The sequence below is a fragment of the Haliotis rubra genome, unplaced genomic scaffold (genome assembly GCF_003918875.1).
Source record: "Haliotis rubra isolate DU_JTF1 unplaced genomic scaffold, ASM391887v1 Scf627, whole genome shotgun sequence".
NCBI lineage: Eukaryota > Metazoa > Mollusca > Gastropoda > Lepetellida > Haliotidae > Haliotis > Haliotis rubra.
In genome coordinates, this window is record NW_025767332.1 from 114715 (window position 1) to 132832 (window position 18118).

General features: G+C 41.0%; 1 protein-coding gene and 2 non-coding genes across 3 annotated transcripts in view; all 3 read left to right on the top strand.

Moving 5' to 3' along the window:
* Positions 1–18118, top strand: part of LOC124256393 (ubiquitin carboxyl-terminal hydrolase 40-like) — a 57406-nt gene that overhangs the window by 17823 nt on the left and 21465 nt on the right. Inside the window, exons 16-22 of the mRNA XM_046690399.1 lie at positions 1308–1476; positions 2299–2386; positions 3069–3142; positions 4197–4498; positions 4939–5011; positions 5557–5601; positions 6854–6962. Coding sequence (XP_046546355.1) covers positions 1308–1476; positions 2299–2386; positions 3069–3142; positions 4197–4498; positions 4939–5011; positions 5557–5601; positions 6854–6962 — 860 coding nt within the window. The remainder of the gene's footprint in view (positions 1–1307; positions 1477–2298; positions 2387–3068; positions 3143–4196; positions 4499–4938; positions 5012–5556; positions 5602–6853; positions 6963–18118) is intronic.
* On the top strand, positions 10471–10663 carry LOC124256405. Its single transcript, XR_006892895.1, has one exon. It is a non-coding gene; the product is annotated as a U2 spliceosomal RNA (small nuclear RNA).
* Positions 14046–14238, top strand: LOC124256417. The gene has a single exon (XR_006892906.1). It is a non-coding gene; the product is annotated as a U2 spliceosomal RNA (small nuclear RNA).

The window sequence follows — 18118 nt, forward strand, 5'->3', positions numbered from 1 at the left end:
TCTTAGACAGACTAGACATCTGAAAGGTTCGACATTATCTACATACCTCGCCGCCATCAGTACAGTGATTACCATGAAAACAGGCATCAAGTTGACGAAAGTACCAGAATTACTTGCTCTGCTGAGATCTTTTATACTGGAGGACCAGCAAAAGAAGTTCGGATACAGTGTTTGCCAACCACTACCTCCGAGACATAGCCACTGAAGACGTCTCAGGCATTCACCAATTTGGGCCTCTCGTTGTAGCACAGCAACTAACGGTTCCTCAAAGGCGCTGAGTTGGAAAATCTCACCCTTTATCACGTTGACTTGTTGATAACTTTTACTAAGGAAAAGTATTAGTTTGAAAGTCCATGCGCACAGTCTAGGACAGGCTAGCATGAGTGATCCTGTACGGGTAAAGGTCTTACCTGTACGTGAAGGGGTCGCAACTCATTTATGATAAAGATCTTATCATAATCTATGGGTTGTTATAAGATATCTAGTAATAAGAAGATAAATGTTTATCTGTAGCCACATGAATCAACATGATTCAACTTGTCTGAGACTGAAGTAAGACAAGAAAGTGGTCCCCCCGAGTTATAACGGAAGTTGGAAGAATAGGATCGGAAATGCTGTTTCGCAGTTCCCATGGGGGGATACAGGACGTATCTAAGGACAGCTGATGAATCCACGAAGTGGCTTGACCCACCACCAATCCGTCGGATTCTATAAGCAAAAGATCATGAGTCAGGATAAGAAAAAATATGTAATTTTTCAAGTAAAATTGATATTTTTATACTTATCCTGGCTCATAACGAGAAGCCCTCCCAACCTCCCCGCTGGAAACACTCCGGATTTCACAGCAAATCCAAGTAGATGGGCAGAAAATCAGGAGAGAGTGACAAGTAAGGCTGGTCACATGACTGTTTGCGCGGGAAAGGGCAAAAGGGAGGTCACTCGTTGGTGAGTGTATTTTTACGTCCGCTTCAGGAACTTCAAGTGATTCAAGTGTTCCTCTACCATTCGAAAAGAAAAGGGAGATAAGCAAAAGATCATGAGTCAGGATAAGTATAAAAATATCAATTTTACTTGAAAAATTACATTTTTAAAACACTTGTATCAGAGAGTGATGTTAACAATAGATGGTAACATAACCTTGACAGTTGACTCTTTAACCTTGTTTGGTTAAGCTGTTGATTTAATTGGAAAAACACTGGTTTGAAATAAAGCTTGGAATTTTATGGCTGCTATCACGTAAGTTGTGACTCTGTAGTCAACCTCCTGACTTTGTGGACATTAAGTAAATGTTGTTATTTTGTTTGCAGGCAAGAGTATGATGCGAAGGTCAACACAATCAACGTCCAGCTCCACTTCGAGCCTCACTATCACTACAAGGAAGGAGCTCTCAAGATGTGTCACCCCAGTGGAAAGTTTTCAGAGCTCACCATTGACAGAAGGAAATCTGTGGCAGACTTGTTGGTGTCTGTTAGAGAGGTAAGACATATTACTAGTTATAGTATTATTATCAGATGCTCTCTAAACTTGGATAATTTTGAGAAATATTAATTGGGGGGAAAAGTCTGATCTTTCAACTTTCAAGTGAAAGTCTAACTGCGAGCAAATATTTCATCTAAGTTGACATAACATCAAAAGTTTTGCACTGCCTTTCTCTACACTTGCTAAACAAATCAGCTTCAGATTTGCTGAAGTTTACATTCTAGAACAGCTACATCATAAATTAAAATAAAAACAAGTAGATTTAGAATTGGCTGTTTTAAAACATGTATTTCCTTTCATTTACAAATGGCACCCATGAAGGTCTGGGTTTGAATGAACCTTCAGTAACCCATGCTCGTCGCAAGAGGCGACTAACAGGATCGGGTGGTCAGGCTGGCTTGCTTAGTTGACACGTGTCATCAGTTCCAAATTGCGAAGATCAATGCTCATGCTGTTGATCACTGGATTGTCTCGTCCAGGCTCAATTATTTACAGACCGCCGCCATATAGCTGGAATATTGCTGAGTGCGGCATAAAACTAAACTCACTCACTCACTCATTTGCACATGGCATTGACATATAAAACATGGAAGCTAATGAAAAGAACAAGCTCCTACTCCCATATGTATGAACGTATCTGATAATTTTCAAAACATTTTCTGAAAACTTTGCTTATGCTTCTTGTATGCAGGTACAGTGTGCAGAAATACAGAAATACAGACATTATTTGGGAAGAGATTTTTATGAATAGCATTCATAATTGAGGACATTGTATCTGTAGCATACAAAGTTCTGTCACAGATATATTAATGGTTGCAGGTGGGAGGGAATCTGGTGCCAGAGAAGTTGACGCTGCACAGAATGAGGGATTTACCTGCTGGATATCACCTGTATGACTGTGTCTCAGGTGAGTTGACTAAGCAGTCATGTGTTAATGGGGATGTCGATGATTTCGTAAGAACAGAGTGACGCGCTCACTGCTGAGTTGATATTTTTAACCACTCACTGCTTGGAGGTGAGAGATCATGTGTATCTCTTTTATAGCCCTAACAAAGAGACAAGGATGAATATGTTTTTCATTTGGTACTTTTTATATCTGGCAACATGGACCTTCTAGGTATATGGCATACCACTTAATATCCTGGCACCAATTTTAATGACTTTTGAGTCCTTCAGTTTTAACCACTGATAGAAGTTTATCACTCTTAGATTTTAATGTAGAAAATCTATGACTCAAGTTTAGGGCTACATATTTTATTTATCTATCACTCTTTGCAAGAAAAAGGTGAAACGATGTTAACATTGAAAGTTTGGAATCTGTGTGAGAAAAACGTATCATTGCTTCCAGTGTAACACTCAACATCCCAATACTAAAAGATTCATAACATAGTCCAGCGACTTTCAGAGTAACACTTTTTGTAACAAATAACAGGAGAGTCATGAAAAACTGAATTTTGATTTATTGAGTGATTGCATTAAGGAATTGTCATAACATAGTTGTCACTTAAAAACCCCATCTGGACTAGGATTTAACATGGCTTGGCATCCAAGAGGTAAGGTGGCTTGTACTCCAGATGTCTCTGTTTCAGATGAACCTGAGAAGCTGATTTCATCCTTGAACATCGACAACAATGCCAAACTGTTCGTGTGGGATGGTGAACTGGTGTGTACTGCATTATTTTCTCATATTTCTGTTGATTTTTAGATGATATTGGACCGCCTCCGTGGTGTAGTGGTTAGAGCGTCCGCCCGGTGAGCGGAAGGTCAAGGGTTCGATCCCCAACCGTGTCATACCAAAAGACGTTAAAATATGGTCTCTTGTTGGTCTCTACCTGGCGCTCGGCATTAATAGGTACAACAAGGACTGGTCGGCTCGGGGTCAGTATAATGTGTCTGAGTGGGGTATTCATGCTTCACTGTGGCATGGTATCTCAGTGGGCTAGCACTATAAAACCAGCTTAAGTCTTGGCAAGTACAAGCAGCCGCATATACACATACACACGCATGCATGTCGTCATATGAGAGAAATATTCTCAAGTATGACTTGAAACCCAATTTCACCTCACCTCACCTAGTTGATATTTGCTACATGGACAAGATGTACCAGGATGGTAAGAAATAGTGAGAATCTTGGAACAACTGAGGGAGGCAACACTGTAAATTTCTGTACAACCAATAGCAGTGACTGCTATATCTTCCATATATGCCAGTTTTGGATAATATTTCTACAGATAGAAACATAACCATGCAGTTCAAAATGAAATGAAAATGCTATTATATTGCTGTGGTATTTTATAAATTAAGCAATTTCAGAGAGCATGTCTTCTACATCCAAAAAGGTGCACAATAAACAAATATATTTGTGGTTCTTGGTTAAAGTCCAAAAATTTAAAGCCAAAGGAAATCTGACTTCTAACTGACGCCATTAACACCTATAGCTTATATTTGTGCAGTTGAAGCTCACTCAAAACTTACTAAAGCCCTTACAAAGTATGATTCAGAGATATTCATGATCAAATGGCTTCTCAGCATTGGATTGCTACAGTGCTACCTAGCTGTGGCAATGTGCCACAATATTGAGGATAATTTTTCATGTCATTAGCCAATGGTTTGTCTGAGATGACATTATTCAACAGGATTTAGTGATATAACTATGATATTACTGACTGTGCTGTAAAACAACATGCACTCAATATTTACACATCTTTTGTGTACAGGTGGGAGGGGGGTCTATCCCTACTGGTCCCGAATGTGAGCCCATCTATCTGACTATCGTCTACGGCAACCCCTCAAAGTTTAGCTGCGGGTTTTCCAAAGACATATCCTTTGCTGCCTTTAAATCGTCTGTTTGTGCCTTAACTGGAATACAAGAGTCAGATCTGACTCTAAAGAAGATGGTTGGATCCGACCTGTCTCCTGCCTTTCTTTCCCTGAATGACGAGGATGTTTCCTTGCCCCTGGCTGTTCTGAACTTCCAGGATGGAGATAGTGTTGTTGCTGAAGACAAGACAATTCAAAAGTGAGTTTTATTTGGCGCCATGTTGTTTTGTTGTATTGCTATTTGTCTCTATATTCAGGTTCAGAGGGGGCGGTGGGACAGCCTAGTGGTTAAAGCGTTCGCTTGTCACGCCAAAGACCCGGGTTCAATTCCCCACATGGGTACAATATGTGAAGCCCATTTCTGGTGTCCCCCTGCGTGATTTTGCTGGAATATTGCTGAAAGCGGCTTAAAACTAAACTCACTCACTCACATATGTTACATTTGACCAATTTCTAAATGGCATTGTGTATTCATACTTTACAACTCTATCACATATTATTTCATTGTGGTTGTTTCAATTGTAAAAACTTTGAGGTATTGAAAACTATATCTTTGGTGTGGTTATGGATGATTGTGAAAAAGTGTTTCATGCTTTCAAGATTTTTTTCCTTTTCACTTGTGTCCATTATTCATTTCAGTGGTGCTGTAACACACATGGCTGCGAGCAAGGAAATACAGTTTACCGTGTTCGTGGAAAACAGATGTGTTCAGGTCAGGTCTAGTTATTTGTATTACCTGTGTGTTGTTTATGAAATATCTGATGTTTTTCTGTGAATCTGTGTGACACTTCTGTACAGTAATGTCTTGATGTATTAATGGACATAATTGTAGATTTCTCAGCATTGTTTCTTATGGTAAATATTAAACAGGTAAATCTACTACTTTTGTGCAAAATACAAATAAACACACACGCATGTACGCACACACACACTCATACACACACACACTTTTTTTCAAGAAAGTCTGACCAGTTTTACAATAGTATTTTTCTAACAAAACACAAGTTTAAGAACTCCACCAATTGACAGATTGTGTGCTGCATCATAAATTAAATATAGAGATGTGAAAAAACTTCATTTAATTCTTTTGCGTAATAATGCTCATTGATCACTGTATTGTGTTGTCTATCTGATTATTTACCATAACAAACAAACAAATAACACTGTATTTAAGTTGTTGACTGCATGTCCAGGTGAGCTATTATGGAGTGGCCAACCAACCAACCTTTGAATAAAAATGTTTTTATTTTTCTTCAGACTGAGTGCCGTTGGACAAGACAAATACAAGTGACAAAGGACATGGTAAGTGATGGCTGGTGTTTCCTGAAGGTAGTGACGCCTACTGTAGTGACGACATCTCCATCTTTAGGCTTTATACAGTCGAGCACCGTTGTGTCGAACTCTGATAACTCGATATCTCGGTTGTCTTGATATAACATCTCGGTCCCGGCATAATCCTTCATAATTCATTACTATTCAAGCTCATTTAACTCGATACGGATGTCTCAATATTTCGGATATCTCGATATAATTTCGCAGTCTCAACAAGCAAAATTACCCTTTTAACTCGATATTTGCAAAGAAACTCGATATTCACCTACCTATCATGGGCAAGTATCCCTCTGAACTGAGGTTGTTTCCACACGTTTACACACGGTGCGGCATGAATCAAAGGGATGTGGTAGTGTAAACTAATTAGGGCTAATTGAGTTGAAGGTGTCACTTGTTTGTTATTTAATTAGGATTAATTAAGCAGGAATTAATTAGGAAGTACTCACTGTTACGACTAAACACTACTGATAACGGATTATAGTTTCGAATGAAAACATACTGAGAATACAATGATCAGTCAGTTGTCTTGAAGTTCGGATAACTTGATATTTTTTCTTGGTCCCATGAATATCGAGACAACGGTGCTCGACTGTATATTAATGGATAACATCCATGGTTGAGTGGATGGAGTGTCAGCCTGGTGAATGGAAGTCAGTGGTTTGATCCCAAATTGTGGAATGCCAAAAGATGGCACTTGTTGTTACCCAGCCTCGCTCTAGGGATTGTGTGGATGGAACAAGGACTGGTCAATAATACTATATTACACAATATATATTATAGAAAATAATATGCTCGATCATATTCTGGTTGTTAATACTATATTACCAGTGAATGAAACAAGCCTAAATCCCATCCAGACATCAGGGCTGGTAACTTCAAAATGTTAACCAGACCAGACACCAAGATATGGTGAATTTACTCCGATGTATAGAACCTCAAAACATTTTATCAGACCATCAAGCTGGCTAGCTGTAAATGTGGACCGTCCGACAGAAATCTAGCCCATCTCGGGCGATCTGATTGGCTATATTTCCTAAACTGATATTACACAATATGTATTACAGAATACATAAAAAATACCTTTTGCATTTAGAATGCCATTTAAAAGGAGTGATTGTGTTACACAAATTGTATTAAAATTTGTGCCAAATAAATATTTATTGTAAGTGTTTTTTCCGATGACTTTATTTGCTTATTATTTTTTCTGTAATGTCGTTTTCAGACTGTTGGTGAGCTGAAGGTTTTGGCAGTTTCCAGTTTTAAAGAAGATGGCCTCCTTGATGGGGGACGCCTCCGCGTGGACCATCCAACAATTGGTCTGCGACCTCCACGTGAGTGCCTCTCTCTGTTGATCTCATCTGTCATTCTGTTGACTCTAGGTGGACAAAAGGATTGTCCGCACAAATGTATTGTCTATTCATTGTTTATTCATTTTACTGATTTATTGTAATTAACCAGACAGGTTATTAGGCATCAGTGTGTGTACATGTGAACAGTTCGCGAAAACACACCTGACAACAACTTACTTCGTGGAAAGCTACTCGATCATGAAAAAAGCATGCGTTTTGCCACGTGCAGGGTTTGAAGTGAAATTGTAGTTAGTTGGTTTCGATACGTTGATAAGGCGGCACGCTTTGAGATTGTCAGTTAGTGGTGCTCATTGGGTGTTAAATTGTTTGACAGAAGTTTAGTGTAATAGAAAGTTAGGAATGTAAGATATTGTAAGTGTAATAAAAGGTAAATTATGACAAATATTGTATTCTGATTTAGTGGTTTCGTTTGATATCACAACTTGTACAGTTCCTGGTGACCACTAGGTATAATAATCTTTAGACTCTTTTTGAAAACTATTTGTTATTTTTAACCTGACTAGACAAGACTTAGGTGAGGTGGGGTGAAATTGGGTTTAACGTCGTGCTTGAGAATGTTTCGCTCATATCACGACGTGCATGCGTGTGTATGTGTATGTGCGGCTGCTTGTACTAGCCCAGACTTAAGCTGGTTTTATAGTGCTAGCCCACTGAGATACCATGCTGCAGTGAAGCATGAATACCCCACTCAGACACATTATACTGACTCCGAGCCGGCCAGCCCTTGTTGTACCCATTAATGCCGAGCGCCAGACAGGGACCAACAAGTACCATATGTTAACGTCTTTTGGTATGACGCGGTCGGGGATCGAACCCGCGACCTTCCGCACTCCGGGCAGACGCTCTAACCACTACACCACGGAGGCGGTCGACAAGACTTAGGAATGTTAGAGACTATATTGTATCAGTATTCGGAATCCGTATTCTGGTAGGCATCCTCCAAGTGATACCATCATTGAAGCAGATTTGTTTCATTTATTGACTCAGCCAAAAATAAAACCATTTGAATGAATACCATCAACTAGGAATTGACTGACATATGTGTCATGATATGTGGTCAGGGAAATGTAACTTACTTCTGTTGTTGATATTCTGGAGAATCAGTAATGCAGTTAGGTGAGGATTCTTTGACGTTTCAGATTTGAAATTTTCTTGTCATTTTACATGGATGAATTATAAGGTACAAGCCAGATTTGTCAAGCACTTTACACATGTTATGTATATATGACTGTTGGGTTTGGGCATCTCTACCTGTGAAGATCCAGGTTAGAATTGGTCTTCAGTAACCCATGCTTGTCATAAGAAGCGACTAACGGGATCGTGTGGTCAGGCTTGCTGACTTGGTTGACACATGTCATCGTATCCCTATTGTGTAGATCGATGCTCATGCTGTTGATCACTGGATTGTCTGGTCCGGACTTGATTATTTACAGACCGCCGCCATATAGATGGAATATTGCTGAGTGCTGCATTAAACAACAAACAAACAAAAAAATGTTTCAGTTTCTTCTGGTCGCCATTTTGTATTATATTTGTGATTGTGGCCACTCAGATTTTATTGATCAAATGTAAATACTGACATACATAATATAAATTGAATTTAGACAATGCCGCTCACCATGTTCCAGCCAATCTGTCTTTAAAGGAAAACAGAAATTACCATCCCTTTCATGTTGCCATGTAATAACCACAAACAATCACTCATTGAGGCTGTCTAGTGAGTGGATTGTAAAAGTCTGGAAGGATATCTTCCAAATGCCTTCAAAAGATGTTATAGAGCGTAACAGTGTTCAGTTCAAGTCACAGTCTGGTTCTGGAACATGGATTTCTAGATAAACAGAGAATTTTGCACAGTAATCTTTAATTTTAGAGGTACTGGGTAGCTGTGTAGGTGTAGGGGTGTTTCCTGTTTAAGTGGGGTCCAGTCAAGGGAGGTTTCTCTGTATGCAGGTTATTCTAAGAGTGGTAAACATCCCACACTTGAAACAGTTTTTGTTTTATTCACTCAAACAAATCCATGGTAATTTAATGAAAGCAACAGTGCTATATATATATAATTTATTACCAACTGGAGCTAAATGCAGACCATGAAAAAATCTTGTTAGTAATGACAGTTTTTTAATAAACATGAAAAGACCAGACTTTATTAAAATTTGGTCTGTCGACTTCCCAAACTGGAAAATGTGAAAATTTATAAAATGAAAAGCTGTATATTATATATTCCGCCAAACAGATGTAAGTAAAAAGTTAAAAATTGAATGGTATACTGTCTGTAAGCCAGTCTACACATTGTTTCTGTCTACTTCCTCCTATTAAATTGACATTTTGAACACTTAAGTTATGTTTGAAATTGGAATTTTTCAACCTGTCTCCTTAATTGTTTGGCTGACTTGATAGAACAGAACAGAACAGAACAGAATAGAATAGAATGAGAGAGACCTGTACCAACAATGGAAGGAAAATGTTAAACTACTCTGAATAAATGACATTACAGATAGGTTAACATTAAAAGATCTGAGTTTCTGGATGAAGACATTGTTGATACTTGATGTATAGGGCTTCAGTGCTAGAGTTCCAGGTCAGCTTAGAGTCAATGAAGATACTTATACTCCGACACTGTCTCAACACATTCACTGTTGATTATCACTGGAAGCATTTTGTGGGCTTACTCCGAAAGTCAATTATCAGTTCCTTTGTTTTTGTGACATTTAAGAGTGAGTGGTTTTCTGCACACCAAGTCGTGAAATGATTAATGTCCTCTTCATACAGTTCTTCAGAATCAGTGTCGCTCAGTTTGACTAGACTATGTCCCAAGACAAACACTAAGTCATTTTATCATCTTCACAAACGTTGATAATTTAGGAGACTTTCTTCACATTTTCCCTGACTTAAACTTGACACAGGCTTGATGTCACTCACTCACTCTTTCATTAGCTCCACAAAATTTTATAAAATAGGAGACAAGAGACTTTCTTCATTTTCAGAAACTTTATGAAAATTCATTGCTCTAGACTTGAAAATGTGGACATGCACAGGCTTGGTCGGATATATTTGTTTCACGGCTATATGACAGACTCATAATCTTGTTGACCCTTTGTGCTGTGGTCCTTCTCACCTGCCTCACTATACTGCCCCTGCCCCATTATACTGCCCCTAGTGGTGTGCATCTATTTATAGCCAAGTATATCCGGTCTTGCGTAGAACCAGTTGTACTGACGTGTGATCCACGTTCTTTGTGACTGAAATATCATGATAGACTTGATTTTATTAGAAAATACTCCAAATACTGACTTGTCTATACATTTTAGAACAAACCACATTGAAGATTGTATCTTTAAGTTTATACTGGTATTATTCTGAAATTGAAGTCTCTCTGTGGGAATAAATTACCTGTATTGAGAAACATCACAACACCATGGATGTATTAGACATGGTGTGGTGTAAAAGAAAATTCCAGGGTTATATCGGTATCGCTTCTCGGCCTTTTGGCTAAGATCAAAGTGTAGTATCTGTTCTTATCAGCTTAATATCTGATACGTCCCCCATTGGGGGACATCGATATTAAACTGATTTTTGGAACTCGGCGAAGAGTCAGGGGCTTGCTCCGCCTTTGCCACGGGTTGACCTGGTATTGCAGTACCTCCAGGACCGGCCCACTCCCCCTGGGGAGAAATAAATAAATAAAGAATAGACTCCCAATGCCTCACCCTAACAGCCAACCCTGCCACTACCCCCTTCCTGATGTTGAATAAGTATGCCCCACCCTAACAGCCAACCCTGCCACTACCCCCTTCCTGATGTTGAATAAATATGCCCCTGCCACCTTCCACAGCCAACCCTGCCCCCACTACCCCTTCCTGATGTTGAATAAATATGCCTCTACCCCAAAGCCAACCCTGCCACTACCCCCTTCCTGATGTTGAATAAATATGCCTCTACCCCAAAGCCAACCCTGCCACTACCCCCTTCCTGATGTTGAATAAATATGCCTCTACCCCCAAAGCCAACCCTGCCCCCACCCCTTCCTGGTGTTGAATAAATATGCCTCTTCCCCAAAGCCAACCCTGCCCCCACCCCCTTCCTGATGTTGAATAAATATGCCTCTACCCCAAAGCCAACCCTGCCACCACCCCTTCCTGATGTTGAATAAATATGCCTCTACCCCAAAGCCAACCCTCTCACCCTAACAGCCAACCTGCCACTACACCCTTCCTGGTGTTGAATAAATATGCCCCCACCCTCACAGCCAGCCCTGTCACCCCACCCCTTCCTGGTGTTGAATAAATATGCCCCACCCTAAAGCCAACCCTGTCCCCACCCCCTCCTGGTGTGGAGTAGATAATCAAGGGAGAGATCCCTCACAGCTAGTCTGTCTCACAGTCCCTGAACCACATTATTTCCCTACTGCCTGTAGCCCTCCCTACAATGCTAAAGCCCTAAATGAAGCAAGTCTAGATTTCCCCAGGTTCTGAATCTCCCAACTCAATGGGGCTCCTTTTCAATTTAGATGGGATTATTTGTTACTATCAAGATGATATATATTCAGAGACTATGGATTAGTCTACCTCACAGCCATCTATTGCAGCCAAGAAAACATTTACAACCAAGGTATGAAATTCCCAAATTTTAGCCGGACCACTCTGCTTGTTAGATGTAAAACTGTCCAGCCCTGACCAAAACTTACCTGCCCACAAAATATCTTCATATACATGTCTAAATTTTAACCCGACTGTCGGGCTGGTGAATTTGAGAATCTGGCAGTCCGTGTTGAGAAAAACCCATCCCGGGCGGTAGGGCAGGCAGGTATTTTGAACGCTGTTATAACAATACACTTCCTACTGATTTACTGTCACTTATACATGCTCAAAACTGTTTACTTTCCTATTTCTCCTTACCCCATTGTCTTTTCCTACCAACTTAATATTTTGAGGCAATAATGTATTTTTATTTCATTAAAAATTGAAATTATTCTTTTCTTTTTACCTGATTACCCAAATTTGTATGCCCTACACTATCAGGCACACCTGTATCTTATGTCCAACAGTAGAGATGATGGAGTTGCCATGGTTACTGCTGCTGGGTCAGATGTGTACAAACAGTCCTATAGCACAGTTCACACACACACACACACACACACTAACACTAACACTAACACTAACACTAACACTAAAGTGGAGTGGTCCTATATAATAAACCAGGGATAGATACAGTTTTTTGAGGCTGGCAATGGGGCAAACAATTCCAGTAATTGTTGTAGTTTAATGTAATTGTGTAAGTGACCATGCTGACATATATTGGTGTCAAATGAGCTAATCAAAATAAAACCAGGCAAACACAAATGCTAAATAATTTATTCTGTCAAAAATTGCTGACATATTTATTGGTGGTTAGGGACCGTTCATAATTTATGGCTAGGGGAGGTGATGATGATTTTTATGGAGAAGCATGTACAATTTGAATGACCCCCCCTAAAATTTATGTACAAAGTAAGTGACACCCCCTGCATGTCATGTACAAAATCAATTACCCCCGGCCCTTCCCATAATTTTCAAGCATAATTTTTAAATGTTGTTTTTACAGGGCTCCAGATAATTTTTCAACATCATGAGCACGCATACTCCTTATTTTTTCAATACAGAATTACTGGAAAACCTTAAGCCTACATTAAGAGTACTGAATGGAAGTTAATGGAGTATCAGTAATCTTGTGTTTTCGTTTCATATATGCACCACAACATGGCTACTCTTGTGTAAACAGGTCAATAAACAATAAAACAATACTTTTTCAGATAAATATGTCTGTAAATGATTCTAGAGTCCGTACACCATTGCGTGGTGTGTGTATCTGCTACGTTTTTTAAAATTATTTCCTACCGTATCGTGCATATTTTTATCCGTATCCATACATGCGATCCGATCACCCTTATCTGGATCCCTGTTTTAATGTACAAACTTGCAGACCCCCAGTACATGTGTACAAACTTTGACACCCCTTCTACCTCCCCAGAACAAAATTGGTAACCCCTCTTTCCCCTCTCTTTCTTTCTCCTCTCTCTCTCTCTCTCTCTCCCCCAAAAAAAACCAAACACAATCATAATCACCCCCTAGCCATAAATTATGAACGGTCCCTTACTTTCCATCCACCCTTCTAAACACAGCCACCATGTATTATATTTTGTGGTTTTAGCAGTTTGTTCACTGGTCAGCTTAGATCGGTCAGATTAAAAATTATCTCCCCACCCCAGCTCTTAGTAAATGGTCATATATACATAACAAACATGTGACAAGAGCAAGCAGCCTAAGTATAGCCTGGAAACTATTAGAATTTTGCACACCTTTTTGAAGCAACAATAAAATCATGGACTGAATTCAATAGAAATGAACAAGTCTAGATTACCTTCCAGATCAGGATATTCCAAATCATTGTGGCTCTTTTTCAGTTTCAATGGAGTTGTTACTAATATAGTTATATATTTCAGTGACTAAAAGTTAGTCTAGGTCTGAGACAAGGTGGTGTTGCATTGTTAAATCTCCTGACTTCATCTGACACTCCAGCCGGGCCTTGTGTATAGAGTCAGTGGTCAGATGGGCAGTGTTCCCTTCCCTGCCGCCCTCATCCTCCCTAACCCCCACCCCCCTTAAATCATACTGTCTCCTCCCATGTGTTTCACAGGCTTTGATCTCTCCCTGACCTCTATCCTCCCCTCCTCCTAATCTATGCTACTGACCCAGGTTGTGTACGGCTATTTATAGCCTAGTATATCCGGTCTTGCGTAGAACCAGTTTCACTGACGTGTGATCCACGTTCTTTGTAACTGAAATATCATGATAGACTTGATTTTATTAGAAAATACTCCAAATACTGACTTTTTTATACATTTTGGAACAAACCACATTGAAGAGTGTATCTTTAAGTTTATACTGGTATTATTCTGAAATTGAAGTCTCTCTGTGGGAATAAATTACCTGTATTGAGAAACATCACAACACCATGGATGTATTAGACATGGTGTGGTGTAAAAGAAAATTGAAGGGTTATATCGGTATCGCTTCTCGGCCTTTTGGCTAAGATCAAAGTGTAGTATCTGTTCTTATCAGCTTAATATCTGATACGTCCCCCATTGGGGGACATCGATATTAAACTGATTTTTGGAACTCGGCGAAGAGTCAGGGGCTTGCTCCGCCTTTGCCACGGGTTGACCTGGTATTGCAGTACCTCCAGGACCGGCCCACTCCCCCTGGGGAGAAATAAATAAATAAAGAATAGACTCCCAATGCCCAACCCTAGCAGCCAACCCTGCCACTACCCCCTTCCTGATGTTGAATAAGTATGCCTCACCCTAACAGCCAACCCTGCCACCACCCCCTTCCTGATGTTGAATAAAATATGCCCCACCGTCACAGCCAACCCTCAAATCCTCCTCTCCCTAATCTCTACCAAGGTACATGATTGTATTTCCGTACTAAGGCCTCAGGCCCGCCTACAGCTAATACAACGAAGGTATTTTGAAAAAGAGTGCTACAGCAAAAATCTACAGTTGTAAAGATCGCAGATTCATGGCACCTGTAATGAAAGTTGCTGAATGTTTAAGATGTCTTACACAAGAGGACTGCAACATTGTTATCAGACTGTCCCTTGGATTACCATAAGGTATGGACAGAGAACAATGGGAAATATGTGGAGTGAACATTATATGCGGGGCATAATAAATTTAATTTTCAATTGCACATAAGTTACATAATGGAGAAAACCATTGTGTCCTATCGATACCCCATCTCCTCCCAATATTACGCATAATTCCCAGCTCAGTCCTTAATAATGTTAGCATTCGTCTGTTCTCTTGTAACCGCATACTTAGCAAGAAGGGTTCTAATGTCAACAAACTCTTTAGCATTTACTATAGTTCTAATCTTGTTCATCTCGGCACCTCAGTATACATGTTTGTGTACGACAGTCTTTAACCATTGTGATAAATACATTTAAGAACCTTTCAGTCTGACTAGCTCTTTCAGTTGCCGAGAGCGGAAGGTCGCGGGTTCGATCCCCAACCGCGTCACACCAAAAGACGTTAAAATATGGTTCTTGTTGGTCCCTGCCTGGCGCTCGGCATTAATTAGTACAACAAGGACTGGTCGGCTCGGAGTCAGTATAATGGGTGTCCTCCCATTTGTGAGAACTCCCAGTTGTGAGACACATTAATTAATGGTTCAGTGCACACAGGTGGTGCTTCCCCATCCCTACGATGAAAGTGGGAACAGCCCTGTTGCTGAAGAGTACCCGCAGGAGGCATAGTTCATTAATGAGTTAATCAACACAGAAGACATTGTTCGTTGAAGAGCATTTATTGTTTTCAATAGATACTGAATTACTGAAAAAGATTATCCTGAACTGGTGATATATTCTACTTGTTGAAGGCCTGCCATAATGGTGATCGGAAAGAGCAGTCAAAGGTTAATAAATACATTTGGATTAATTATTGTTACAACAGTTATTGCTAGATTTTTCAAACACATAAATCTGAGTAGGTAAATTAATTTCTCTTTCAAATGATCACTAAGTTACCTACACAAAGTGTTTATTTTTTAAAGCCATTTATCTGAGTATGTTAATTACTTTATCTTTTAGAGTTTCATTAAGTTACCTCCACAAGATTCAGTTAAATAGCTGGGGTTAATCCATTCTATCAGATAGGGGAGTAAGGTGTGTTTTCTTTGCTAAGTACCTACTCCACTGTCTCACAACTGGGAGTCTCACCACTGGGAGTTCTCACAAAATGGAGTAGAACCCTTATAATGCCCCTGAGTTGGGTATTCATGCTTTCACTGCATGGTATCTCCAGTGGGCTGGCACTATAAAACCAGCTTCAGTCTGGGCTAGTAAAAGCAGCCGGCACATACACATACACGCATGCATCACGCTTTCATATGAGCCGAAATATTTCTGCTAGCGGACGTCTAATTTCACCTCACCTCACCTTTCTTCAGTTGCCCAAACAAAACCATAACCAAAAGAAAATGATATATTCTTTTATATTTGAAGCCCCATGTTTTTCATCTGTCTGCATCTAATTTGACTAACATATTGTAACACTGTCTATGATATCTGTCTTGAGACTCACCTAAGGAGTATAAACCAGTATTTGCATTACATCTTGTGAGAGTATCAACATGAATACTAAAGGGACCACATTCCCCTAACACTGCAAAGTTTGTGGCCTTTGAACCAACTCCTAAAATGAAATTACAAAACCTCTCTTGGAAACAGTTTAAGAAACTCATTCATTAACATCCCAAATTTCTGAACCATGTATAATAGTAAATTTAATCTGGAGGTCAAATATTCTGAACAGTACCTTTGCAGAAGTATTTGGCAATGTATAGCCGAGCTGTTTTATAGGAACCAGAGCTTTACTAGCTTTGGACATCAATGTCTGAACAGCTTGTGACCCGACTACTATCCACCTGAAAACCCATCCAACCCAACACCATTGTATAATTCAGTGAACACATGCCCCCACCTCACAGCCAGCCCCTTCCTTCTTCTCTCCCCCTCCCAGCCCAGCACAACACCATTGTATAATCGGTGTGAACACATGTCCCACCCTCACAGCCAACCCCCTTCCTTCTCTCCCCTCCTCAACCCAGCATCATTAGCGATGATTGTAAATGCAGTTGACCCACTCCTCATGCAGCCTTCCTTCCTTTTCTGCCCTCCAGTGTCAGCCCAACATCCTTTAGCTATGATCCACTTGTATAGATGCTGTCCTCCTCACTGTAACTCCTTTCTCTCCCCTCCAACCCACACACACTCATTGTATATGATCGGTGCCATAGACACCCCCTCTCAAAGCCAAACCCCTCTCCTCCTCTCCCCACTCCCAACCCGGCACCATCTGTATGATCAGTGTATATGATGACCCCCTCACAGCCAACTCCTTCCTTTCTCTCCTCCTCCCAACCCAACACCATTGTATGATCCGGTGAACACATGCCCCACTCCTCACATTCCATCCCCTTCCCTTCTCCCCCTCCCAACCCAACACCATTGCCATGATCCGGTGTATAGATGTCCCATTCCTCACAGCCAACCCCTTCCTTCTCTCCTCCCAACCCAACATCATTTGTATGATCTATGATAGATGACCCCCCTCAAAGCCAAACCCCTTCCCTTTCTCCCCTCCCAGCCCAACATCATTTGTATGATCCAGTGTATAGTTGACCCCCTCACAGCCAGCCCCTTCCTTCTCTCCCTCCCAACCCAACACCATTGTATGTGTCAGTGTATAGATGACCCCCCCTCACAGCCAACCCCTTCCTTCTCTCCCCCCTCCCAACCCCAACACCATTGTACATGATCAGTGAACACATGCCCCACCCCTCACAGCCAACCCCTTCCTTCTCTCCCCTCCCAGCCCAACACCATTGTATGATCAGTGTATAGATGACCCACCCTCACAGCCAACCCCTTCCTTCTCTCCCCCTCCCAACCCAACATCGTTGTATGATCAATGTATAGATGACCCCCCCTCACAGCCAACCCCTTCCTTCTCTCCCCCTCCCAACCCAACACCGTTGTATGATCAGTGTATAGATGATCCACCACCCTCACAGCCAACCCCTTCCTTCTCTCCCCCCTCCCAACCCAACACCATTGTATGATCAATGTATAGATGACCCCCTCTGGCCAACCCCTTCCTTCTCTCCCCTCCCAGCCCAACACCATTGTATGATCAGTGAACACATGCCCCCACCTCACAGCCAACCTCCCCTTCCTTCTCTCCCCCTCCCAACCCAACACCATTGTATGATCAGTGTATAGATGCATCCCACCCTCTGGCTCAACCCCTTCCTTCTCTTCCCCCTCCCAACCCAACACCATTGTATGATAAGTGTATAGATGTCCCCCCTCACAGCCAGCCCCTTCCTTCTCTCCCCTCCTCCTGTAACTGGCCACCCATTGTATGATCCAGTGATCAGATGCCCCACCCTCACAGCCAACCCCTTCCTTCTCTCCCCTCCCAACCCCAACACCATTGTATGATCCAGTGTATAGATGACCCCTCCCTCACAGCCAACCCCTTCCTTCTCCCCCCTCCCAACCCAGCACCATTGTATGAT